Source organism: Zychaea mexicana (genome assembly GCF_025766255.1).
Source record: "Zychaea mexicana strain RSA 1403 chromosome Unknown BDB00scaffold_24, whole genome shotgun sequence".
Lineage (NCBI taxonomy): Eukaryota > Fungi > Mucoromycota > Mucoromycetes > Mucorales > Lichtheimiaceae > Zychaea > Zychaea mexicana.
The window spans coordinates 122,943-146,618 of record NW_026516687.1 but is presented as its reverse complement, the minus strand read 5'-3'; the positions used below and the strand labels follow the sequence as shown (position 1 = coordinate 146,618).

At 42.7% G+C, this 23,676-nt stretch overlaps 9 protein-coding genes across 9 annotated transcripts; 3 read left to right on the top strand and 6 right to left on the bottom strand.

Moving 5' to 3' along the window:
- Positions 1–1,203: 1,203 nt before the first annotated feature.
- On the bottom strand, positions 1,204–2,595 carry BDB00DRAFT_277836 (uncharacterized protein). The gene is made up of 4 exons (XM_053116761.1): positions 2,324–2,595; positions 1,949–2,222; positions 1,712–1,870; positions 1,204–1,639 (listed from the first exon to the last, which is right to left on the bottom strand). Exons 1-4 carry the CDS (start codon positions 2,426–2,428, stop codon positions 1,470–1,472), a joined length of 708 nt encoding a protein of 235 aa, XP_052981168.1. The 5' UTR covers positions 2,429–2,595; the 3' UTR covers positions 1,204–1,469.
- Positions 2,464–4,293, bottom strand: BDB00DRAFT_816267 (uncharacterized protein). Its single transcript, XM_053122976.1, has 5 exons — positions 4,126–4,293; positions 3,658–4,038; positions 3,326–3,543; positions 3,096–3,223; positions 2,464–3,005 (listed from the first exon to the last, which is right to left on the bottom strand). The coding sequence occupies exons 1-5, from the start codon at positions 4,272–4,274 to the stop codon at positions 2,787–2,789; spliced, it is 1,095 nt and encodes a 364-aa protein (XP_052981167.1). The 5' UTR covers positions 4,275–4,293; the 3' UTR covers positions 2,464–2,786.
- On the top strand, positions 4,294–6,633 carry BDB00DRAFT_816265 (kinase-like domain-containing protein). Its single transcript, XM_053122975.1, has 11 exons — positions 4,294–4,436; positions 4,540–4,723; positions 4,830–4,856; positions 4,926–4,989; positions 5,093–5,159; positions 5,272–5,341; positions 5,419–5,486; positions 5,558–5,615; positions 5,691–5,708; positions 5,800–5,912; positions 6,008–6,633. Exons 1-11 carry the CDS (start codon positions 4,337–4,339, stop codon positions 6,355–6,357), a joined length of 1,119 nt encoding a protein of 372 aa, XP_052981166.1. The 5' UTR covers positions 4,294–4,336; the 3' UTR covers positions 6,358–6,633.
- Positions 6,634–9,684, bottom strand: BDB00DRAFT_973602 (PGAP1-like protein-domain-containing protein; the record flags this gene model as incomplete). Its single annotated transcript, XM_053129888.1, has 7 exons — positions 6,634–6,911; positions 6,984–7,180; positions 7,258–7,628; positions 7,711–8,535; positions 8,617–9,201; positions 9,298–9,430; positions 9,571–9,684. 7 exons carry the CDS (start codon positions 9,682–9,684, stop codon positions 6,794–6,796), a joined length of 2,343 nt encoding a protein of 780 aa, XP_052981165.1. The 3' UTR covers positions 6,634–6,793.
- Positions 9,574–11,383, bottom strand: BDB00DRAFT_277931 (MT-A70-domain-containing protein). Its single transcript, XM_053116762.1, has 3 exons — positions 10,640–11,383; positions 10,493–10,552; positions 9,574–10,422 (listed from the first exon to the last, which is right to left on the bottom strand). The coding sequence occupies exons 1-3, from the start codon at positions 11,235–11,237 to the stop codon at positions 9,803–9,805; spliced, it is 1,278 nt and encodes a 425-aa protein (XP_052981164.1). The 5' UTR covers positions 11,238–11,383; the 3' UTR covers positions 9,574–9,802.
- A 1,393-nt stretch (positions 11,384–12,776) lies between these two features.
- Positions 12,777–14,120, top strand: BDB00DRAFT_927842 (uncharacterized protein; the record flags this gene model as incomplete). Its single annotated transcript, XM_053128903.1, has 5 exons — positions 12,777–12,849; positions 13,010–13,304; positions 13,370–13,461; positions 13,613–13,991; positions 14,053–14,120. The coding sequence occupies exons 1-5, from the start codon at positions 12,790–12,792 to the stop codon at positions 14,118–14,120; spliced, it is 894 nt and encodes a 297-aa protein (XP_052981163.1). The 5' UTR covers positions 12,777–12,789.
- Positions 14,121–14,512: 392 nt separating this feature from the next.
- On the top strand, positions 14,513–15,699 carry BDB00DRAFT_786749 (uncharacterized protein; the record flags this gene model as incomplete). Its single annotated transcript, XM_053120635.1, has 4 exons — positions 14,513–14,681; positions 14,810–14,896; positions 15,361–15,503; positions 15,658–15,699. The coding sequence occupies 4 exons, from the start codon at positions 14,513–14,515 to the stop codon at positions 15,697–15,699; spliced, it is 441 nt and encodes a 146-aa protein (XP_052981162.1).
- Positions 15,700–16,241: 542 nt separating this feature from the next.
- On the bottom strand, positions 16,242–19,308 carry BDB00DRAFT_816251 (uncharacterized protein). The gene is made up of 13 exons (XM_053122974.1): positions 19,171–19,308; positions 18,639–19,090; positions 18,515–18,554; positions 18,309–18,452; positions 18,195–18,238; positions 17,961–18,107; positions 17,598–17,895; positions 17,361–17,479; positions 17,230–17,294; positions 17,029–17,138; positions 16,825–16,951; positions 16,568–16,729; positions 16,242–16,469 (listed from the first exon to the last, which is right to left on the bottom strand). Exons 1-13 carry the CDS (start codon positions 19,237–19,239, stop codon positions 16,303–16,305), a joined length of 1,944 nt encoding a protein of 647 aa, XP_052981161.1. The 5' UTR covers positions 19,240–19,308; the 3' UTR covers positions 16,242–16,302.
- A 331-nt stretch (positions 19,309–19,639) lies between these two features.
- On the bottom strand, positions 19,640–23,079 carry BDB00DRAFT_870889 (uncharacterized protein; the record flags this gene model as incomplete). The annotated part of the gene is made up of 11 exons (XM_053126763.1): positions 19,640–19,800; positions 19,857–19,914; positions 19,999–20,096; positions 20,185–20,722; positions 20,790–20,802; positions 20,886–20,961; positions 21,027–21,712; positions 21,774–22,079; positions 22,192–22,328; positions 22,596–22,743; positions 22,862–23,079. 11 exons carry the CDS (start codon positions 23,077–23,079, stop codon positions 19,640–19,642), a joined length of 2,439 nt encoding a protein of 812 aa, XP_052981160.1.
- Between the last annotated feature and the right edge of the window lie 597 nt (positions 23,080–23,676).

The window sequence follows — 23,676 nt, the reverse complement described above, 5'->3', positions numbered from 1 at the left end:
TCAAGAATGAAAACCAATTTGAAGATGATGCTGTTCTCGTATTCTTCAGTGTGTATTAATCTTACACTTACAATCCATCATTATGTTGATAGAACCAAGACACTAGTCTTAACGAAAAGTTAATCAAATGTTGTGGTTCACAATTATAGCTGACCTGATGAGCGCGCTGGAACCGATTCTACTGTGATTATGCCTCTTGGGGAATGTATGCTGCTCTGTAACCAATGACGCGCAAAAGCAGATTCGACGAGAAATTGATGTCTTTAAGTGGAAAAACATGGCTCTTTGCATAACTGGAATGAACTCGATACGTACATAATTTCCCATTTATGCTATCTATGATACACAAAAAGAATGCATGCGTTATCGACATGTAGCAATATGCTGCTTGTATTCCACACGAGTCAAGAAAAAATTGTGAGCATGTGATGTACAAGGATCTTTACAGACCACTATCCAGTTGCTCTCTATTTAGATGTATTACTGTAACAAACATATTTGTACAATCAATCAAGTCGATTATAATGGATATCTTTTGCCAAAAGGCACTGTCTTTGTGTACAATACATATACCATGAGCTTCTGCGATAAAATAAATCACCATTCTGAGCTAATCATACCCAAGCGATATGTGGATGACCCAAGGAATGTTTTAAAGCACCGTGAACGCGAGTGGCAATGACCATGACCCATTTGTGTTTGGTTAGGGGACTAACAAAAGCCATGTAGACGGATCTGTCCAGGAGAACATATGGTAAGATCATACAGTCAATTACTAGTGAATCTTTGAAGTAGCGTGATATGTGTAACTCATGTAGTCTTTTTACAACAGTACCAGTTCTAAAAGGAAGTACAGATGGCTAATTTTTGGGCTCGAATCCTTGCAACAACAACAACAACAACAACAGCAGTGAGCCTGCTCTAAATAGTCATGGACACCCACAGTAACCGAACCTGAATGCTTACAATGATGTTAGGTTAGCTGTCACTCCTCTTGAGCCCTACCTTCGTTTTGTGGAAAGACCGAATCGGGTTACATACTCGATTGAATGTTCAAAAAAACTGAAAAACTAACGACTATATTAGTAAGGTCTCCCAAACCATTCGGTGTGAACAGTCGATGTAGTGGGTGAGGAAGGGTTCCGTGGCAAAAAAAAAATGAAAATATATGTTGCATTACTATAGTACCCAGATATATAGTTGCGTCGCTTGTTACGCGTGCATTGATCACCAGAAGAACCAAATTCTCTGAACCAAGCCATTGCTCTATCGTTTTCAAAGTTAAAAACAGGGGGGGAGGGGTGAATATGTGTTTATATATAATGTATACAATTGTGGATGAAGTGACTTTGTACAGATATGCAGGACTAGGGAAAGGAGTGCAGCAATGTTATATTGTTTGTTCCGAAATAAAAGACGAGGTGGATGAAAAGAAAAAAATAAAAAAGGTATACGTAGATTCTTTCGGATTATATGCCCAACAATGAATCCAATTCTGTGCTGAAAGGATCGCAATTCTTGCTCCACGCATCGCCCAATATATCATCCAGCCCTTTGAACAGACCCGATTGATCATTCAAGGGCGTAGTGACATCGGGCTGTTGCTGATATTTTGGAGTGGATGCACCATCTTCGCTGCCTAAAATAATGATATTGTTGAGCAATGTAGATCCGTCAAGCTTTTTCCTCTGCAAATATTCATGCGGCATACCCTCGGGTGTCTCACTGTCATGACTTGTAGTAAAGAAGTGCTCCAGGTCATCTTGTACACTTGTAGAATCCATATCTTGTTGTAATAAATTTTCGATTTCTTGTAGCGAATAATTGGTTTCCTTTGCTGGAGTAGGACAAGTAGAGGTTATGACAGGTGCTATAGGTTTTCTTTAGTAACCACGGAAAGAAAAGAGAATCTTGATTTTTTGTCCATCCGATATGAAGAGGGGCTTACCTTTATCTTTATCCGTTGAGGCAATAGCATTGCCATGAGGATGAACGTCAACTTGAGATGGCTCGGTAGAAAGGTTTCCAAGATGTCCCTGCATACGCGCGTTCAACAATAAGTTCTCAATGGTATCTTCCAAAGGAAACGCACCTGGCGCAGTATTGGGCGCCAAGGTTGGCGATCGTCCATCTTTTTCTTTGCTGTACTTTTTGATCCGGGGTATAGAGACATCCTTCTCTAGGAGACTTTCTGCTGAAGGCTGATCAAACGGGTATGGACACTAGATCGATAAAAAATAAAGATTAGTCCGTGTACTGCGCGATCTTGTGCTAATCAATCTAGATTCCAAAATGTCTTGGGGTGGGGATGAATCATTCATACCTTTACATTCTGGCACATTATTACTTTACAGTTAAAGTTGATGGAAAAAGTTTGTAGTGCTGACGAGCACTTTGGGCACGTCCGATCGTTCATGTCGGTTTGCATAAAGTGTGTAGAAAAAAAAAGGTTAAGAGTGGCTTTTGAAACATGCAAGCGCTACGCTATAAGCGAGAAAGGTAAATTAGCAAATGTGATTGGCTGATCCTATTCCCTAGAAGTACGTGCATGCATACGTTACGACGACAGATTATGATACCACACAACCTGAAATCAATACACACCTTTCCGAATGATGTTGGCAGCATCTATGTTTTATATATATGTTTATATATATATATATATAAGTACGTAAAAGTATAATGGCAGTATGATGGAAGGAAAGACGAATGAAGGGGCTGAAGGAAATAAAAGGAATATAATACAAAAAATGGCATCACTACGGGTGTTGTGTATACTCAAGTCTTTAAGTGGGGATCTTTTTGATAAATAGGTTCTCTTTTTGCGCTCGTTCCAGCTTGCTCGCTCGTAGATGGTATACTTTTCTAAGCTCGCGGAATTGCTTTACAAAGCCATCGTGGTCTAGATTCCCATCCAAGAAGCTCTGTGCCACGGATTCTGATAGTTCGTCAGATTCGTATACACTTGCTTTTAACCTGGTAAGCACCGTCGAAGATGAAAAACGCTATACAGACATTGTGCGTATGCCACTTACTTAGTTTACCTCTACTACTCTAACCATATAGCCATAAGTGTCTTTTTGCATACGACTTACATTAAAAGCTCCATGTTGTTGTCGTTCCTTATCATCAAATTCAGATCGCAGCTTCCGATACTCTTCATCTAACTCCTTTGCCTGGGAACGTAGCTTAAGTACAGCATCTTCTTTACTTAAACTCTTTTCTATACAAGCATAGCCCGGCAATGTTAGTTATAGCCCATGCCTTTCCTTTTAATATATCCCTTCCAATTTGACTCGTTAGATACAACAGGGGTTCCACATACGTGCTAGATTCTCATTGCCGTTCCGTAGTTCTTCCTGGACAGTTTTCATGCTTCTTATACGCTCAAACGAGTTGAAAAACAGCTCGAATGCCACATCATCTGTCAAAAGTTCCTCTAACTCTTCGGTAGTCTTGTTTGCAATCGATCCGTATTCTGCGGTCGTCAAAGCTGAAGAAGGCTGAGCTGCAGGTACTGGTGGCGGTGGTCGGTGACCGTAGCTATTTATATCCCGTGCAATATTCCCTGACTGATCAGTTTTTGCCATCCATAACTGTTACAGAATCGGAAGACCTTTTTTCTCTTTATGATTGAAAGATGTTAGGTGACAATACCTTTCCTCCAAAGTTGCTGCAGTATCATTATTACTGTTGTTGTTGTTGTTGCTGCCATTCGTGTTTTTTCTTGCTGGTGGTCGTTGCATAAATTCTTCCATAATATCACTGACAATTTTGCCAAGCTGAACCTGGTTTGAAGCCCAACCTGACGGCGTTAAAACGTCTTGCACCACAACGTCTGATTCAATCCAGGGATGCCGCATCCCATTGGGCGACACTGTTATTATGGGTGGTGCTTCGGGAAACTCGGGAGGTAAATTGACGAGCAATGACGCGGTCAGTTCGGGTGTACTGCACGGAAGTTCGTACATTTGCCCGTCAATGATGACTGTAACGCTGGCATTATGCGAATAGAGAGAGGCAATATGCTGCTTTTTGCTATACAGTGTAAGAATGAGTGTATGAGTAACTGAGATGGCCTTTCTTTCTCTTGTTGTTGTTTAAAGGCAGTAAAAAAAACGCTACATTTCTTGCAAGTTCGACATTGAGTAAAGAATAAGGGCGTCCTGTAGTACGCAAAGGTGAATCGCAGCTTGAATCTTTGTGGGCCTGTTACACAAAAAACAAGCGTTTTTTTTTGTACTTGAAATAAAAAAACCCTTTCTCCCCTTCATTACCTATCTCTTTTACTCTACTCTTCTTTCACTTTTTCTTTAACTTTTACATATATTAAACTATGGGTTTTTTCAGCGCGCTAGAAGCTATCGCCCATGGAGGAATCCAGCAACCAGAATCCTACGCGAAAAAGAAGAACTACCACTTTGAACATGAACTCGGTAATAAAGCAACACAAGCTTTTGCCTAAGTCCACATGCGATTTGCGACACCAAACAACTGCTTACACATATAAAAAAAAACCGATGTGCTTTATCTTGAAAGGACGTGGGTCCTTTGGTTCCGTCAGAAAAGCAACTCGTGTCGCGGATAAAAAGGAAGTCGCCGTCAAAATCATTGCCAAGAAGACAGTGAAGGGTCACTTTGATATGGTGCAAACTGAAACCGCCGTTATGAAGGACCTTGATCACCCTAATGTCATTCACTTGTATGACTTTTTCGAATCGCGGTAAGAGCAATGCAAGGACGCAAACCTTTTTGACATTCTTCATCTTGTCTATGTACATTGTGTTTTGGAATAGTTTTGAGACCTTACTTCTCTTGTTATATTATAGTGACAAGTTCTATATGGTGTTTGAACTGTAAGCCTCTTTTAGCTCGGATCGAGCCGTTTTATTTGTATTTGTGAAAGAAAGCTAAACTCATTTTAGGGCTACGGGTGGTGAATTATTCGAACGCTTATTTGAACGCGGCAAGTTCACTGAGAAGGACGCTGTAAGCAATAGCCGGAAACACGTGTTTTAGTGTTTTTTTGTGGGAGGAGAGGGAAACATGCGACTCACCATGGATTGTTTTTCTTTGTTCAATGCAATACTAGGTGGTCGTTGTTCGATCGATACTGAACGGCGTTGAGTATCTTCATTCGCACAATATTGTTCACCGCGGTAATATATCCAATTAAGATCGGCATGTAGACCGCATACGCACAAGCCTGCCTATTACCTCTGCGAAAAGAGGATGCAGTGTAACTAACTCTTATATTTTATAACGAAAAAGATATGAAACCCGAGAATCTGCTGTTCAAAAGCCCCGACTCGGATGCTGATCTAGCAATTTGCGATTTTGGGTAAGTTGACATGGGCGGCTTAATTGTCGCGCACACACACACCTCCCTTCTTTGTGATGTTAACGGTTGATTTACAGTATCGCCAAGGAGAACGATGAGGCTGGGTCCGCTCTGGATACCGTGTGCGGCTCTCCTCTCTATGTTGGTAAGCACACGAGTCGGCTTTCACATTATTTTGTTCCTCTTTATTGATTTGTTTGTGGCGCATCTGTGTAGCACCAGAAGTATTGCTCCGGAAAGGCTATGGATCACCCGTCGATATGTGGGCTATAGGGTAAGAAGCACACACTGTTGTTTGTATCTTTTTGATGAGAAAAAAAACTAAACAATGCCTCTTTTTTCTACCTAGTGTGATCACATATATGCTGTAAGTGTCCCGGATCTCTAAAAATGACTACGAACTTCGTGAATGAAATGGCTCATCCACGTGTTAATCTGTAATATATGCTCCTACTTAGCCTGTGCGGATACCAACCTTTCACCTCGGAAGATCAGATTGAACTCATTGACGAAATCACCAATGCTCGTTATGAGTTTCATGAACGTTACTGGCGTAATATCTCTCAGGATGGTAAGTACCAGTCTCTTTCTATTGTGACAACAAAAGAGCCTTATTTTGGAAGTGTCAAGTCCGATCGAATCACTGAATGCACTTTATTCTATTAGCCAAAGATTTTATCCGCAGATTGTTGACGTTGGATCCAAAGGCTCGGCCTACGGCTTCCGAAGCGTTGAATGATAAATGGATGACGGGCGCCGATGCTACAGACATTGATATTCTTGGCACCGTCCGTGAGAACTTCAACCCGCGTCGAACGCTCAAGAATGCTGTACGAGCAGTCAGTGCCATGAACCGCCTCCGATCAGGATCGCTGAACAAAGACGGAGAAAAGAATGGTGAGGGTAATAAACCTCCAGTGCCTGCACTGGCCAAGGTCCTTAAAGCGGCAGCGGCTGCTAAAGCCAACCAGCAGAAAGCAAATAACGGTGGTATCCCTGCAGCAGCTGCACAGTAGTTTCCATTTTTCCGTTCTGTACTCTTCCTCACACAATTTGTGTCAAAAAGAAACCCGCCACAGCCACAAACAAACCAGCGAAACAACTCATCTGCCCTTTCTAAATTTCTTCCTTTCCTCCGCCACACATGCAGCACAACGCATACCATGCACCTACCGCCTCTTTAGTTACTCTTATATATTACTTATATTATACCTTTATATGCTATTCGTCATCTACATCTTTTTCTTTTCTTTTTCCCTTTTCTTTTTCCTATCTATTAATTGATTACAAATCCTTTTTTATTTATTTGATATGTCTCCGTTCAAAATCGCGTAATTAGATGTGTCGGCTGAAAGGCGCAGTGGAGAATAATTGGAACCCTGATATATATACAAATACCGGTGCCACGGGTAGCACAACGCAATATGCAGCACAGACTGAATGCTGTCACTACTATAGCTTCAAGTTAGAGAGACATTGCTGGATAAACATGTGTAGCGGATAGGGGTATTGGTAGCCATAAAGTGTATAGTAAACAACAGCAGTATATAATGCGAACTTGACAATGTGGCTATCATAAATGAAACATTTGAGTATTATTCATGGATCATCTGTGCTAAAACGGTTGCTATACAATACTTACTTTGAGAGACTGCGACTGTCCATGGTGACCAGAATTAAAACAATAAATAGCATCGGAATATCATCCATGACGGATGCCAAGGACGGTATCGGCGTTTGCCATCCTACAGCGATTAAATCCCGGGCATACACTACGACTTCAGGCACATTGTACGGAAGAAGCGCCGAAAGAAAAAGCAGAATCGTCTTTCTTTTTTGCTATTGCAGGTGAGTCAGTAAATGCGCGCCGTGCTTCATTCAGAAGCAAAGGCTGTTGTGAAAGCACATGTAGTTACCTTGGAATCGATGTCCGTGCTAGCATTGGCTGATTCTACAGCTGCCACAACAAGTAGCCAGTAAAGATAAATAGCGGTAACAGTCACAGGAACCGGAACGGCACGTATAGAAGCTAATGACACAGCAATCACGAGTCTTTGTGCAGTTGTCCTGGTCAATGACAACGCTGCTTGTCGAGGAACGACAAACCGTAATAGACAGACCAGGGAATACACAAGAATCCATATCAGGCATAATGCACCAGCACCAAGGCAAAGGGATACCCCGGGTAGCCACCAGAATGCAAAGTCTTGTGGCACATCAAAAACCAGACCACCCACACTGGTAAATGCCACAAGATTGATGAGTGCACGTGCAAAATGCAGGTCGTCTGAAAAAAAATATTTAACAATACAAGTACTCAGTATCCGCATATTGGGAGAAAAAGCGACGGAACGAGATGGGAGTTTTACCATTGATTAGAACAACAAGCGCCACAATAAACATGGATGTAGGGATGGACGGTCCATAACGAAGCACACTTTTACCCAGGCTGCCATACCAGTCGATCTGCAAGTGTGCATTATGTACCTCGCGCAATTTCCAAAAGCGTAGCTGTAGAGAGTCAGCTTCTCCAGATGCATAAAAGTTGATCTCGACCGAAACGTTCTTCTGTTTCAACCCAACGTGAAATTTGCTTTCGCCGCCCATGTTCTGTTGAATTATTGGCGCGAATCCCACGTCATCACTGTTATCCTCTTGACCTTGAGTCCAAAATGTGAGCTTGTAAGCAAGCAGCGGATTGTAAATGGCCGGAAATTGAACCGTTGAAAAAAAAGGTTGTGGTTGTTGAGGGGGAGAAAGTTCAAATGAAATGCCACCATGGATAGCCATGTCCCAGATCGACTCGGTGATGACCTGAGTTGCTTCTGTATTCATTTCAGCCACAACGAACGTTTGATCGTCGTCGCCCTGCTCCCACACGCCCACACTGTCGTAGCCTTGCATTTGATGATTTTTCAGCTCCAAAAACCAGAACGCATTTCCGCGATAGGCAGAATGATGATCTGCCGGTGTTGAGGATGGTACTAGCACAGACTTGTGAGTTACATCCGTCGTACATTTCGAATCTTTGCATAAAACGGCACGGACGCGTCCATGGAAATCGTTGGACATCAAGTTGAACACTGCGTCGCCACCTTCTAGGATCGGCAATACTGTCAACTGAGATGAGGCCGGCGCATTCAAACTTCTTAGCCGAATTCTGTCAACAGCTTCCACTATCAGTGGATTTCCAACTAGTAGTCATGGTGATATATCAGATTAGCACTTGTCGCAGCATTCCTTAGTTAATACATATACTGCAAGCTAAATTTTACCTGTAAGACCAGGTAAAATCAGGGGCGATTTGATGAAATAGTTTTCAAACACTTTGAGTGGTGCGACATCTTTCGATTGCTGCTGGACACTGTCGATTAATGCCGCCGAGACGACACGTACAAGTTGATTACACCATAGTATCGCCATATGATCACACGTCGTCCATACTTTCGGGATAGCAGTCGAGAAAGCTGTCATGCCTGCGTCTTTGGGTAATATTGCCGCATCTGAATTGACAATGCTATCTGACGTCCCTCCTGCAAGCGATACCAGCGTAATGTTTTCACTAGACGGAAAGCGGATCTGCTCATAAACTCGGGCCATTTTAGGTCCCAACATAATAGGCGGCATGGTATGCGGTGTGGCAAGCGTGAGGATGGTTTTGATGGTGTTGGCTCGATAGTTTGGAAGTGTCTGCATCAGTCGCGCCACGACACCGCCCATAGAATGGCCGACAATAAGCACAGATGAGGCTTTTGATGGGTCATACAGCGATAAGATTCTTCTGACAGCATCGTTAAGATATTCAGCTTGATCATATAGAAGTTGTCCGCTCATTGCCGAGAATCCTTCGTTTAAGTCGACTAAATTATCATATGTGGATAGAAGTAAGTTTTTTCTGCGGATACCAGAGTATGGGAGAGGAGCTCGCGCTTAAATAAAGCTGTTGTAGTTTATACCAGTGAAAAAATCAATTCGCTCTCCATTTGGCTTATTTTGCTTGTGGTAGTACGTCGAAGTGGCCGCAATGGATCGGACCTGCTTGTAACTGCCTGCATGGCCAGGAATAAATAGTGCTGGTACACCGTTTGGCTTATTGTTTGTTTATTCAATTGTTTTTTCTTAGTTGTCGAATTATATACAACATGTTTCCATGTCTCTGTAAATATCGTATATCCATGATAACTAACTCAAAGTCTCTTTTATTTATTGATTCAAACAGTAGATTTTACCTCGTTTGGTTTATCCATCGCGGTCTCGCGAAATAGATAAAGTGCGTATTTGTGAGCAAGACGCGATTCCGGTCCGGGATTGACAGGTACATAGGATGGACGCGAATACGACATTGTACAAGATTGGACATCGCGTTGGTGATGAAGAAAGGAATCGACCATGGACCCCAAAACGGCCAGCGTAAGCACTGCAGTGATTGCAAGTGCACGTCTTGACAGTTTATTGCAACTCTTACTGTCCGGCATCGGCGATGTCGTCGTTATTGTTTCCGTCGACGTCGTTTTTACTGTTATTTTCCGTCTCTTTTAGCAAGCAGCTGGTTGAGGTGGTGGAGCGGAAAAAGCGCATATGTTGAAATTTCAGGCACTCGTTGCCCCAGCTTGTCCAACCTGGTGTCAAACACCGGGCAAACAGCTCCAAACTTTTCGGATTGTCGGGCAAGTAGGCTTTCAATACTGTATCGAGTGGTGGTTTCCTCGAGTGCCGGCGACACGGAACGCTGACAATGGCATGCTGGCGAGGAGGCAATGGTATCGATGGTTGAGCGGGAGCAGTGGTGCTAGTCGTAGAGTCGGTTTGCCGAATACCCAAGATCAATTGTTCGTAGGGTTTCCTATGCGGCGAGTCAAGCGGAATGACTGGTTCTCCTTGTACGGTCACTTTGAGCCAATACCAAATCCCAACTTCTTGCAATCCCCAGGATTTAAACAGCTTTTCGATAACAAAGCGCCGAAACTTGGGCTTGTTGGTTACCCAAACGGCAACCATGCCGTGAGGGGCGAGCAGTTCAGGAACAGGTATTTGGAACAGGTCATAGATGTCTTGCGTTTCGTATTTGGACGATCGTCGCACTAAAAAAAGATAAGAGTATATGGTATCAATATCGATAGTATCGTAAGGCTGCTGTCACATACAACTTACCACTTTTGTTTGGCCATGGTGGATCCATAACAATTAAATCACGTTTTCCAGCCTGCTGCACTGAATCATCAATTTCATGTTAGCAGGAATATCATATATATATATATATATATGTGCCCGTAACGACCTGGGGAAGGGAGACGTTACCATAGGATACAAGATCTTCCATGCCCGTTGTCAGGTCGCTCATGAGAAATGCGGATTGAGGCGGCACCAAATAGCTGTTGTTATCCAGCGTAAGGACCCTGCAGCATGTATCAGCAGGGTTATGCACGATTCGATGAAACACATCCAATATTTCCATCGTTGTCGTCTCTGTGTCTGCCAAATCAACTTGATCGTGCTCTTCTTGCTGAAAAAACCGTTGCGAAGCTTGTGCTAGTTCAGTCAGGCTGGCAAAATTGATCGGATCTCCTGGATCACTGTCGTCATTAGTTTCTGATGATGGTGATGATACTTTAGTGTAATTGCGATCTCCAAAAGCTGCTTCTTTAACGATTGGCAAGATGGGTGAGAGGAATGGTCGCGCGTTGGTTTCGTGCCAATCAGCTGTCAGTGTTTCGCTGTCATGCCCGCGTTTTCGTTTCTGACCAGCGATCGAGGAGGTGGTATAGTAAGGTTGCTGCACGTCGAATTCGCCGTCTCGTAAATGATACTGAGTGGATTCAGTTGTTAATCCTTGAGAGAAGGCATTCTCACAATCGATCACAGTAAAACGATCTGTATCCTGTTGAACAACACTCATGCAAGAGATTTTTTCTTTCCGCGAATGCGCCTTAAAATAAATAATCAGAAAAGCGGCCCTGTATGTTGCTTCTCTGAATCATCGATGGTTCTACTATGTATGCATACAAATATGTTAAAGGCTAACTCACTTGGTTTTCATACGCGAAAGTGATGGTAGCGGTGTCCCTTTTAAATATGCTCGCTCGTATTAGTGCAAGATGCTGACTTAATTGTCGCACATCATATCATGTAGATAACTGCATTTTCAATTCGGTTTATGTTATAAGAAGAAAATAAAAGATAGTGCAGCAAGCTTCCAACATTGACTTTACTGATTTCACTGAACATTGATCCAGAGAATATACATTTAAAGTGGTTTGGCACAGCATTTATCTTTATTGATTGATAACTTTGCTATTTTGGCACTGATACTACTCATAACAGCTACTAATTATATGGAGGAATATTAATTATATCTCATGCTATCAGAGAGAGAGAGAGAAATGTTGATTCAGATAGATCAGATAAACAAGGTAGTGATGATTTGGTTCATTGGAATCGGCTGTTGTTTTGTGCGTAATGTTGAGGCGTGTACCTGTGCTGCATTGTCTGGCACACCTTAAATTTTGGGTTGTATAATCATTGGTCTTTTTCACACAGCTCTTTCGCCCACAGACACATTGTCTTGTTCATATTGTTGTTGCTGATGGTTGTCCAACTGGTGCTCAACATCGTTGCTAATAATGCTCATACGCCTACTATTATTCCCCTGCACCTTGCTGTCTTACCGTCCACCAAGCTACGCGCAAAGGTGTTGCAATTCAAATTCATCAGCCGAGCGGACCACTTGCGCCCTCAACGTTACTGGCAGGCATCATTACCAGCTACCTCCGCCACAATCCTCCTTTAGACATCTGGACCAAGCTTAAAACGAACCCATTGTGCGCCGATTACAAAGTGTTAACTAAAGCAAGCGCCGCTACAACGTCACCCTATTCAACATATCATCAACGCGCATCTTGTCAAAGAAGTTCAACAGCGTCGTACAAAGTTCTCATCCGTGGCCTGTGCACTTGCGACGCCATGCTGGGATCCAGTGCTGCTTCTCCCAGCACATAACACTGCTCGCCATCGACCAGTGAAGTGGAGGATGCACTGCTTGCCCTCCTATCCTCTCAGGGACTGCCGCTGTGGTGCTGCCACTTTCTTAACTGCCCGCTGGTCGGACCCACACTTCAACAACTGCATGAGGTCTTTCCTTCGCCAGTGCCAGCCGACCAACATCCTGTCAACACTATCTCAAATGTACTACCACGCCACTCGAGAAAGGTTAAGTGTGGCCATGGGCGGTCTACCTGGCCCTTGCACCTCCACACACTCTGGGACTATGACAGAGGTTTTTGGGGTTTCGACAAAATCGATTTGTCGAACCTGTATAAAGAAATACCGGTCACTTGAATTCCCGAAGCTCCAAAAGCGGAGGAATTATTCTTGTACCGATCGATTTGTTTAATTGGCCAACCTGTCTTTTTTTTGTTATTAAGTCCTTGTTCTTTCGCACTTTCTTAATCATGTTCACCACCCTCGTATTCCACGACGAAACAGAAAGTTTTACCCGTCCTGATCGACCTGTATGCTTCAAATTCATAAAAAATTCTATAATAGAGAATGAGAGATATAGGACCATGCGTTTTAAGAAAGAGACAACGAGGAGAGACAACGAGAAAGAGAGAAAGAGAATTTCCGATTCTGTAGGCTTAGAATAGTACTAACTCAGATACAATCACTTAGCGACAAGTGAAAGACACCCAAAACTCCGTGCCGGTCGAAGATGAGGCTGTGGACGATCATGCGGCGCCGACTGGTGATGTGGTGGTTGAAGAACCCTCTGCAATTGAAGGCGTTGCGAGCACGGACGATGACAGCACTCGCCGCAAGGTGGTACCCAGTGACCAACAGGATATCTATATCCTCGAGGCGGTCATGGATGCTGACCCCTTTGGCAAGAAAAAAGGCCAAAAAGGAGAAGCTTGGGAAGCTGCTGCTCTCGATGTCAACACACGACAGCAAGCCAAGATCGCTAGAGGTGAAGCAGTCCCTTTGACAAAAAGTACATAAACGATCGAGTGCGTTTTTTGGTGGATAAGGAAGAGAGACGCATAAAGCGTGTCGATCTCGACTCTGGCTTTGCTGCTGATATCCCACTCATGTTGCAAGAAAAGTGTGCCGATCTTGTTTCCTTGGTAAACTCATATGAGATCTCAAAACATCCTCACACACACCGTTACCTCTAATGGCGACACCGACATCTTAAATACCGCCTTTAAAAAGAACAAGTAACTCACTGAACTTTGATTATCTTCAACACATTTTGTTTCTATTTGAACTTGGCAGCTCAACAGCAATGGAAGGAGAAGAGCAGACGAGAAAAGAGAGAAAGAAAAGAAGCCTCAACTGAAAACCAAGAACGAACAGACGTTGGAGGCTGCTGCTCTGTCGAGTCGTTGCGGCTCGAGAAAACGAGACAAAGGCAAAGATGCAGCAGGAAGTGACGACGTCGTGAATGTTGACGGCTGCAATGATGATATGTCGTTCGACAAGGATGACTTTATCGAAGCCGAGATGAGCCGAATTGCAGACAAAGAAGAAAGAGATCTAGAAAAACTCAGGAGCCAGCGTGCACAGTTTGTAAAAGCGGCTAAAGATGTGGATGCACGTCTCAAACATCTTGAAGATGTTGTGCAGAAACAAGAGCACTTGATTAAGTACTTGTGTAGCTTTTTCCCCTCTCCTCCCCCACCGTCATCCCTATAAAACGTCTTGTACTTTTGTAGTAAATCAAATTATTGTTCTATTCAATGGTGGTGGTAGTAGTGGTAGTGGTAGTGGTGGTGGTGCGTAAAGCAGCATTTGCAGGTTCAAGATATTGTCTTAGAGTTGGTGCTTCGATACTGAAGTATCGTGTTGCTTGTCATCCCCCAGACAAATCTTGATGGTTTTGAGAAGGGTACCGACAATAAAGTACGTGCCTACTGGATTCACCGGAAACTTTTGACATTTCTGGTATGTAGTCCAGAAAAGCAAAGAAATTGACGGTACGTCCAAACTCCCATTCTACATCGTTCCGGACCTTCGAGATCTTTTTGTTGTGATGAATTTCCGGACTTGTTTCATCACCTTATAATCAGTTGACGCGTTTAGTATATATTATATATTGCGCAGTAATCACCATGTGGGAAGCTGAATGATGCTACCAAGTTCTGGTGACGTTGGTATGGCGGGTCACTGTAAAGAATGAATTTGGTGCCATCAGCGAAGTTTGAGCCTTCTCTCCGGCTCTGGAAGAAGCTGGGACTCGGTCAACAAGTACCCATCATGATGGCACCACAGATTGGGTCAAAAAGACATGTTGTGATGCCATCAGGGGTTGTAGCGGCTGATGCTTCACAGCATGCTTATGCTAGTATGCATTGTATACATTAGTTATCGTGTTTATTGGAGTACAGTAGTGTATGTTCAATACCTGAAGAAGATAAATAACGCATACAATAAACTAAACACACAACGTACCTTGTGACCACTGTATACCAGATTCTGCTTTGTTGTGGGCTACAAATACCCCTCACGGTACCATCGATGAACCCGACGCATTTGCTCAAGGGAGCACCTATGTATTAGGTATACTCGCTTAACATTAAATTCATTCGTTTGATCTGGTAAGTCGTTTATACATAGCAGTACGTACCTTTCTGCTGGAGCGATCAGCAAAGAAATAGTTGGTGATACTTGTTGGGCGACACCATTGAAAATGATGCTTAGTTTATTTTCAGGACGATAGAATACTTCCGCCCAAGTCCTCCAAACGACGCAGATAATTCGCCAAAGCCTCGATAGTTCGGACGGGGAAAATGATGTCGGTGACTACCTCTAAGATGTGGTATACGTTGGATTATACATACGCAATGAAGCAAAGGGGCTCATTCCAGCCGAAGCGAAGCGAGGCAGGAACAGCAAGTGGTACATGGAATCGACAAGCAACGCATCATGGCTTGGCGTGAGGATGATATACAGTCAACCGTACGGGTCGGTCAACTGGAGAATTAGGACATAGAGATGTCTAGACAAAAGTACGTTTGCTGCAGATCATGGAGCGCTCTATTATACTTCCGCTGTAGAGCCTGCCTGCCTGCCTGCTGCTGCTGCTGTGTGGTACCTGAGTAACTGCTTTCTGATTTTTGCGGCCGCCGGTGTGATCGTGAAGGTGATTGTATTGCTTGTTGCTCTTGTACGTATACCAAAAACACGTTCTCGTTTCTATCGAGATAGCTGTTACCTTGGTTACTAATTTAGGCCGTGTCTTAAAATGCAACCGTTGCGGTTGCTGGCGATGGTCATCATCATAATCATAGTGTAATCAGAATTTGATATTTGTTGTATAGGTGCACTTAGGATACTGTAGCAGTGATATCATACTGTTTTGATGTGATTGTAGCTCTGTTTACTACCGTTTGATTGCTGACGCTAATTAACATTGCTCGTAATAACTTAATTATTGAAACAACCTTTTATAAAAAAAGAGAAGCAGTATATAAAGCGAAAGTACGTGTATGATACCAAACATACTGTGCGACCAAATGGAGAGATGCTTGTGGACTATCACACTGCCCGCTATCATAACAGCTGCTGTTAATGCCATGCAGCAAGATCATTATCATATAGGTAATATACTCATTTTGGTTTTAGCATTTGCTGCTATTGCCAATGTAAATTATCCCCTAACGCCAATGATTAAAGAGTTAAAGTATTCCAGATCAATCAAAATTTTGTTGTAGTTGACATTCAACCTACATACAAAGAGAAACATATGCACTTTCTAAAGGGAAGTGCCGCTTAATGAGTCAGTAGTGTTGTGGTTTTTAGAGAGTGGTTGTTTGTAGATCGGCGAAAAAAAAGTAACATCACAAGTAAAAAGGTGGTATGAGAAGATGCCGTAGCGCAAATCACAGGCCAACTCGAAAGCTCATGGATTTCATATTCCCCTTGGCTTGGCCTGGGGGAACAAGGACGTAATACTTCTTTATTTTTTAGTTTGTATGGCGTTGTGTCAGTAGTACAACATAGTCTGTCGTTACAGTACGCAGTACCTGGCGGAAAAACGCCATTTCTGCTGGAAGTTCTGTATAGGAGGTGTACTTTTCTACTTTGTCCATGGGTGCCAGTTGCAAGGTATCATAATTATTCTCGATTACCGCTAAAGAATATTATAATACCATCAGTTTACAAGGGTCAAGTATAAGATTTGGTAGTTCTCTATCGAGAAGACTATACGCGATCGGCCCTTCTACTTACACATCACTTTCTCAGGTGTGAGAAAAGTCCTTCCGGTACTTTCTTGCCATTCTTCAAGGACAGGATTAAAGTGATTGCATATTAATTTGACATTGTCAAAGTCGGTGTAAGCCAAAGTAGGTGATCGATCAGGCGGTGACCTGCGGGTCGTTGTGTGGCTTACTATTATATGCATATTTAACATGACCAATGATATGGGTTATCACTATGCATGTATAACTGTCTGAAAAAATAACCATCAATAACGCGTCCCTTACCGTGCTGTGCTAATGCCGTAAAGTCATCGCTTGCACGTATAATTTCATAGTACAAAGTATCGTAGCTTAGCACGTCCGGTAGAAACTTTTCACCATGATTTATGCTCAGATTGAACACATTCATCATCTAAATTATGGCTTGGTTAATATTTCGTTAAAGCCGCTGTGCTGTGTCTTCTTAAGTGTGATTTATGCAAGAAATACCGAAGATATATAGGTTTCAAAGTCCTCGTTTGTCTTCAGATCATCCAAATGGGTTACTGTAAAGTGAAGTGTCGCTGTCAAAGTAGACCAAAGTTCTGCCCAGTGATAGTCTACAAAGATATATTCATAATTGTTGCTATAATTTAACGTAGGATGGGAAGAAGCTATTATTGCAACCTACTTTATATTTTGACTTCTTACCTAAACTTATCTCGGAATAATTTTTCAGGTAAAGCAGGATGCGATGTATGATTGAGAACGCAATTCTATTGTGAATCTTGATTAGCTATCGCTCAATCGTGGTGCCTCAAACATTTACATTTTTCTCTTACTTGTATGTTACAAGGCTCAGTTTTTTTCGCATATTGTACTTGAGGAAAATTACAAGCACGTCCAGGATGACACAAAAGAGTGATCGTGGTTTCTTTACGAGAGGTAAGGGTGTAGGTCGCTTATATATCGATGGCGACAGCGGTAATGCCGTTGTTTTTTTTTTGTTTGAGCAATCATTCGACAAAAAAAAGCATGTTGGTTTGGAAATTGAGAAAAGGAAAAGCTTTATTGTTTACCTGGCGACATAATCGTGCAGTCATCTGAGAATCTTCCTTTGCAATATATTTTAATACGGAGTAGTTTTCAGACAGACATAAAAGCATTAAGAGCGTCAATCGCGTATAAATGAATGATCGAGGGTTACGGTTATGCTGAAAGAGATATGAGCAATATGAAAGGAGCTCGGCGAGAGGGTTGAGATCTTGTTTTTGCTCAGAATGTTGTGTGCATATTTGCAGATATACAATGATAAAGTGTGGGTTTGAGCTTATCAAATCGTATAAGACTAGAAATAGGGCCGATTCATAAGGCGGCCTAGATTTTTTTTCGAGATCGTAATTAGTATATAAGTGTAGTATTAGTGATAAAGAAATACCTACAAATCAGCAGCTGTTTCTATATTATCAATGTCGGTCGAAGAAGGTGAATTCGCTGATGCAGCAGCAGGACCCGAGAACCAGCTCGTCATGTATGACACAATTGACTTGGTCACCGTTTGTTCATCATCCTTAAGGTCCATATACGGTCTACACATGGGAACAAAACCCACATTCTTTACGAATAAGCAAGTCGTAATAACCTTTTTCTTTACTCATCGTCATCGTTGAATTTACCTTGTCATTGACGGCAGTATTTGTGTATACAGCATAACAAGCACCTGTTACTAAGTTTAGGCACAATGGTTGCTATTGCAGGTATTTTTCTTCGGTTTTTTTTTTCATGCTAACCTCCAATACGCGACTATCTTTGCAACGAGACAATCGTGTGGAATATGGATTTCGAATTTCGGTTTTGTTATAATTTGCTAGCATGCCCCAAAGTACCACAGTATCCAATAGCTCGTCTCGGGCAGTTCCCTCGCTGCCTAGAATCTAAGCAACAGGTTTAATATAACAGATCTGATGCAATAAAGTTTTTTTCTAAATTAGTCTACCTTAATAAGCGTATTAGATAGGTCACATTGCATAAAGTAACTACATGAGGTTTAAACAAAGAAAAAGACCAATTAGTGGAACTCTTACTATCCGCCGCTCCTTTTTCTACCATCAGAATATTACCCATTCAGATTATTTTGATTGACATTATCGTTTCCCGCCGATAATATGATGGCTAACTTGAGCACCCGGGGACGAGCTCCTGGATCCAACAAACGCTCACCCATTGCCTTGACCAAACTGCTAAACATGGCGTCTGCTTGATCCAATCCGGTCAATAACTGAATGATATTAAAATGGCTCAGTCTTTTTTTCAGGAACAGTTGGCGCACCAGGCACGTCAAAATATCCACCGCGTGCAGCTGCCGAGTTTTATCGTGTCCGTTGCTGCTACTGGTGTCCTGCTTGACATGGTCGAGACAAGCACTGAATAATTGGTTGAGATTGGACTTGACATTTAATAGCGATTCCTCAGAAGTCGATTGGATGAGTGTGTTCAAAAACTCGACATTGACGGGCAGCATAAAGTAGGTATCCCAATACCGGATGGGGTCGTCTGCATGCCATTTCGTGTTCTTGAGAACAAAAGTCAAATTCGTTTCGGTAGGATGTTGTCAGAATTGTATAAAAGGGTTCCAGTTTTATTTATCCTTACCTTGAAAAGGTCCTCGGTTAGCTCAACAGATTTTTCTTTCCACTTTGGTTGTGTTCCTTGTTTTTGCATAGTTTTTCTTTTACTTGTGGTGTGGTGGAAGGAACGGTGAAATAAAAATTTAAAGCTCACGGAGCACAATAGAAGATAAAGTGCTTACAGAAAAGACTTTATACTGTTGGCTTTTGCTTCTCAGTCTGTGTCACCAGAAATTAAAAATAATGCACGAGTCGCATGTTCCCTTGTTTTGGCGTGTCCTTGCCAAGGAGTGGCAACAAGAAAAACGTTTTAATACGATTGTGGTATCAAGATGCTCTAAGTCGTTATGAGAGCCATGATAGGCTCCCGATATACTAATATGATATATTTATTTCCATTCTTTATAGGGGGGATTTACAAGTGAGTATGTGCTAAATGAAAAATGCATTAATATATGGATCTACTCTCTTATCGTCATTTCACTTTTTCTAACTTACTTTTGTGCATTAGGTCCGATATCCAGCTCCGTTAGTAAGGCGTTTATATCCGTTTTTCGCATTGGATTTATGGATGATTTTCTGCTTGGTGTGATCTGTATAGAAGTACTAGTACTATCCGACGCACTGCTGCTTTCGGCTTTTTGTTGTGGTTGGGCTGTAAAGAACTGTTGATGAGCTTCCTATTCCTTCTAATCACTTGATTATACTTACCAAGCGCCTCCTTTAAATTTTCAACCTTGATCGAGTCTTTCTTCTTTAGACTTCCTCTCTATATCAGAAAACACGTATATAGCATCAGTAAACAATGGCGATATATCTCCAACGATGAATAACCTGTACTTTTTCTCATTACCTTGCTAGGTTCATGACTTGACCATGGGTTAGACAATCTTGGCTTCTGACCATTAATATCGTTCGATGCACGGATACGCATTGATTGTTCATGACTTACTAATAACAATAACAATCATAAGGACGGGATATAAACGAGTTAGCAAAACCAACAGCATCACCCATTAAAAAGTCGCAACAAACTTACATAATGCTTCCGAGCCCCATTCTGCATAAAGTTTGCTTTCCAGCTCCAATCCATGCGTATCCTGTTCATCTCGTAATTTCGACGAAAGTGACGCGACAATAACATGTCGATCCAAAAATGCATTGACAGGCGTCGGATGGCTATGCTCGACAAATTGTCGATTTTCAGGCAAAACAGTGACTTCGTACCACTGGCTAGATCGTTCTCGTTCCTGCTGAATTCGTTCCGTGTACTCGACCAAATCATCCACACGATAAAACTTGCCCACCATGGTAAGCCATGCAACAGCCACTGCTGCGATTGCACTTTGTCGTGCCGGACCTTTGAATGTACCATCTTGAACCATGCTTTGAAGTTTAAAAACAAGCGGTACAGTTTTGAGTGTGGCATCGATACCGAACCGACGCGTCAAGGCACACAGAATTGTATAGAGTGCATATGCATCTGCTGCATCAAAGCCGGATTGCTGTACCCACTCGACGATTGTGTGGCTGACAGTATTGACAAACACGATATCGCTGTGGTTTAATAAAAGATGCTAAAGGGATACAAAATGTTATTATGAGTATGTTTGGTCGACAAGCTCTTTCCTTATCGATACATACCAATGGATATCCACTAAAGAAAGACGAGCAAGGAAATTACACAATTAGCTTGCCTATAGCTCTTATTTCATCGTAGATTATACGTGTATACTGTACCCTATGATTGGATCTTGTATAGGTGTAGTAGTCTCAAGACATTGAACTAGTGAGCGAGCAAAATCGGATCGCGTTTCTGTTGTACATGAAAAATAAACCATCAGCGTGTCTTTATGCAGAGAATACATGCTACGAACGAACCTGGATTTTTATCCGTAAGTAATCCTACACCAGCTGTCCAAGAACCAGCCGAAACACGGTCCTCCAGCGGTATTTCCGAGGGTGGCCGCCTTCCACTGTGGATCGACTTGTCGGATGTGGGCGTAAGTGCCTTGTGCGCAAGTGTAATGTTGTCCAAACATACAAGGACAACGTGTCGATATAAGGAAATCGGTATACCGTCCACCGTTTCCAGGGTCGTGCTGGCTCGGAGCTTGGCAATAAGGTAGCCCGTCATATCATCCAATTGGTTCTGATAATATTGTTGTGATGCCAAGCCGCCAAAACTATGCAGAATGCCTCGATGGATTGCGTATTCGTAAAGGACCTGTTGATTAACACGTTCTTCTTCGGGTAATGCTTCGCGGAGTACCGTTGTGACATGTAGTGTTTTGATCAGGAGCGTAAACAAAGAGTTGAGGACCTCAAGAACTGAAACGCCAAGAAGCGGTGCATTGACTGCATTCAATACTGTATCCAAGATCGACACCAGGGATGCGTGCTTGCTGTTCAGGTATGCTGGTTCGCTTGCGTTACTACTTTCAAGCTGTTGGAGCGTTTCGGATATTAATAAGTAACGATACTGTGCCTGCACGGAATCGAGAATCAGCTCCATGATCGATACAATTCGATCGGGTGGCCACCACTGCTCCTTGTCTTCCGCAAACCTAAAGCGTGCGTGAGCGTGCATGCAGCATCAGTAGCAGGCTTGGGAAAACAAGTACTTACTGGAACACAAGGACCAATGCTGAACGCACAGCGGAACCATTTGACTTTGAAAATAATATACCGGTTGTCTGGGCAGCCAATGCCTCGATGGCAGTCGATTCCACGGGTTCGCCTTTGCTAATAATAGATTGTTTGATATCTATTGAACCTTGGCCTTTCTCGAGCCGATTGTCGGCGTTTCCGGATGTGATCAAGCTCTTTAAAAGTGCAGGTAATACAATGTCGAGTTGGGCCTTGAAGTCTGGTCCATGAAATGCGTTGGATGTCACGGCTGCTTGCATGGCTCGGTGACCGATATATTGCATTCTACCCAGATTTTAAACCATCCATTAGGTCAGAGAGAATTCTACACGGCGCATACATTAAAAGTCCTTTATCCCGTCTCATCCCACCCCCCCTTTTTGTCTCAAAGGCTCACTTTAATGTCAAATCTTCGTCTGCGTTGGTGTAGTTGCAAAATTCAGCAAACTTGCGTAAAAGTCCCTCAAAGTCCCCTGTTAACCCAGGATCAATGCCCAGCGTAGATCCATCGTGATAGTTACAGAAGATGACGAACTGCAGGAGCATAGTTTAAAGAAAGTTTTAGTATAAACCATCGCCCAATTACTAATTGTCATATAGCCATAATCAACCCGCCTCCACCTCTCTCTCTCTCTCTCTTTCTCCCCAAAGTAGGTGTGCTTGGAACAATCTATCATCTTCAGCATGAACCCCGTTCCTCCTTTTTCCATTTATTCTGAAATGCCCTTCTTCATCACACAGAGTGCCTCTTGTCGCCCTAACCCCCCCTTTTTATAACCAATGTAATTGATGGATGCATACCGTCTCACAGGCCAAGTCTTCCAATTCAATCTCCCGGGTATCTAATATTTTGTTGAGGATGCGGACGACCCACTTTGAAAATAAGTTCAAATCACGATGACATGATTGAATAAGCGCCTTGACAATATCCAAAGACACCTGATTGTTTCTATATTGGAAAACACCAACCCCATGTATTTAGTTTCAATAACCTCATGGGCAAAAAATCCACATACGGACCACCCAAAGTCATTATAACGCATGCGTATTGTATGTATTGTGCTTACTGTTTTCGACCCTTGGCAATGTCACGCTCAACCTTCTTTTCGAGGTAACTGCCAACTTTGGTGAGCTTGGCAGGCCGAGAACTGGCATAAAAGGTAAGGTAGCTTAGCTCCGAAGAACGAGGGCCCTTTTCGCCCTCTTTTGTCGGATAACAGTTTTTGATGAGTTGGGCGTGCTTGACATAGTGCATGCACAATGGGCTGAAGCAAGAAGACACCATTGAATGTGTTTTATAGGAAAGAGTTGTAACGCGTCGTTGTTAATGAGGTGTTGTAGTTTGTTTGTTTGAAAGTGATGCGTTTCCCATTAGCAGGATGGGGCTGGGTTTTCGAGGTCGTCTTTTCGTAAGGAAAAAGGGAGTGTCGTCTCGCTTGGTGATAGAAAAACAGCCCTCTGGCGTATTATGGCGGAGGAGGAGAACGAGGAGCGCTGTTAAACAAGTTTCAAGAAAAAGAAAAGAAAGAAGCGTTTGCGAGTGGAGGGGGTGGGGGCGAGGAGGAGGAGAGAAAGAAGAAGGGTTTTACCGATGCAACAAACAATCAGTGCTTTTAACGCAATGAAGCCATGCAACTGGAGTGGAGTGGAGTAGTAATAGTATGAACCCGAGGTTTATCAAAAAGAAAAAGAGAAATTCAAGCGCGTGCCACTTGCCTGGTGGATCGCCTGTGTAACACTCGTCATGGAGACAGACAGACCATGTGCTCATAATAAAGTAATAGCACTCAGCCCTTTAATTACTCTGTGTATGTACCAACTTGGGGCATATTGAAACCCAACACGTCCGATTCCATCACACACATGTCTTGTCGATTGATAG

Excerpts from the sequence above, each read along its gene's own strand:
- BDB00DRAFT_816267 (XM_053122976.1), bottom strand. The coding sequence starts at position 4,274 with ATGAAGGGGAGAAAGGGTTTTTTTATTTCAAGTACAAAAAAAAACGCT. Across the intron at positions 4,039-4,125 it reads ATGTCGAACTTGCAAGAAAT|CAAAAAGCAGCATATTGCCT; the intron begins GTAGCGTTTTTT and ends TACACTGTATAG. Across the intron at positions 3,224-3,325 it reads CGGCAATGAGAATCTAGCAC|AAAAGAGTTTAAGTAAAGAA; the intron begins GTATGTGGAACC and ends ATGCTTGTATAG.
- BDB00DRAFT_277931 (XM_053116762.1), bottom strand. The coding sequence starts at position 11,237 with ATGAGTGTTGTTCAACAGGATACAGATCGTTTTACTGTGATCGATTGT. Across the intron at positions 10,553-10,639 it reads GGAAGATCTTGTATCCTATG|TGCAGCAGGCTGGAAAACGT; the intron begins GTAACGTCTCCC and ends TTGATGATTCAG. Across the intron at positions 10,423-10,492 it reads ACCATGGCCAAACAAAAGTG|TGCGACGATCGTCCAAATAC; the intron begins GTAAGTTGTATG and ends ATCTTTTTTTAG.
- BDB00DRAFT_816251 (XM_053122974.1), bottom strand. The coding sequence starts at position 19,239 with ATGCAAAAACAAGGAACACAACCAAAGTGGAAAGAAAAATCTGTTGAG. Across the intron at positions 17,295-17,360 it reads CTGAGCCTTGTAACATACAA|AATTGCGTTCTCAATCATAC; the intron begins GTAAGAGAAAAA and ends GATTCACAATAG. Across the intron at positions 16,730-16,824 it reads TACGGCATTAGCACAGCACG|TAAGCCACACAACGACCCGC; the intron begins GTAAGGGACGCG and ends TGCATATAATAG.
- BDB00DRAFT_277836 (XM_053116761.1), bottom strand. The coding sequence starts at position 2,428 with ATGCAAACCGACATGAACGATCGGACGTGCCCAAAGTGCTCGTCAGCA. Across the intron at positions 2,223-2,323 it reads TAATGTGCCAGAATGTAAAG|TGTCCATACCCGTTTGATCA; the intron begins GTATGAATGATT and ends TTATCGATCTAG. Across the intron at positions 1,871-1,948 it reads CTCAACGGATAAAGATAAAG|CACCTGTCATAACCTCTACT; the intron begins GTAAGCCCCTCT and ends GAAAACCTATAG.
- BDB00DRAFT_816265 (XM_053122975.1), top strand. The coding sequence starts at position 4,337 with ATGGGTTTTTTCAGCGCGCTAGAAGCTATCGCCCATGGAGGAATCCAG. Across the intron at positions 4,857-4,925 it reads TTCTATATGGTGTTTGAACT|GGCTACGGGTGGTGAATTAT; the intron begins GTAAGCCTCTTT and ends AACTCATTTTAG. Across the intron at positions 4,990-5,092 it reads AGTTCACTGAGAAGGACGCT|GTGGTCGTTGTTCGATCGAT; the intron begins GTAAGCAATAGC and ends ATGCAATACTAG.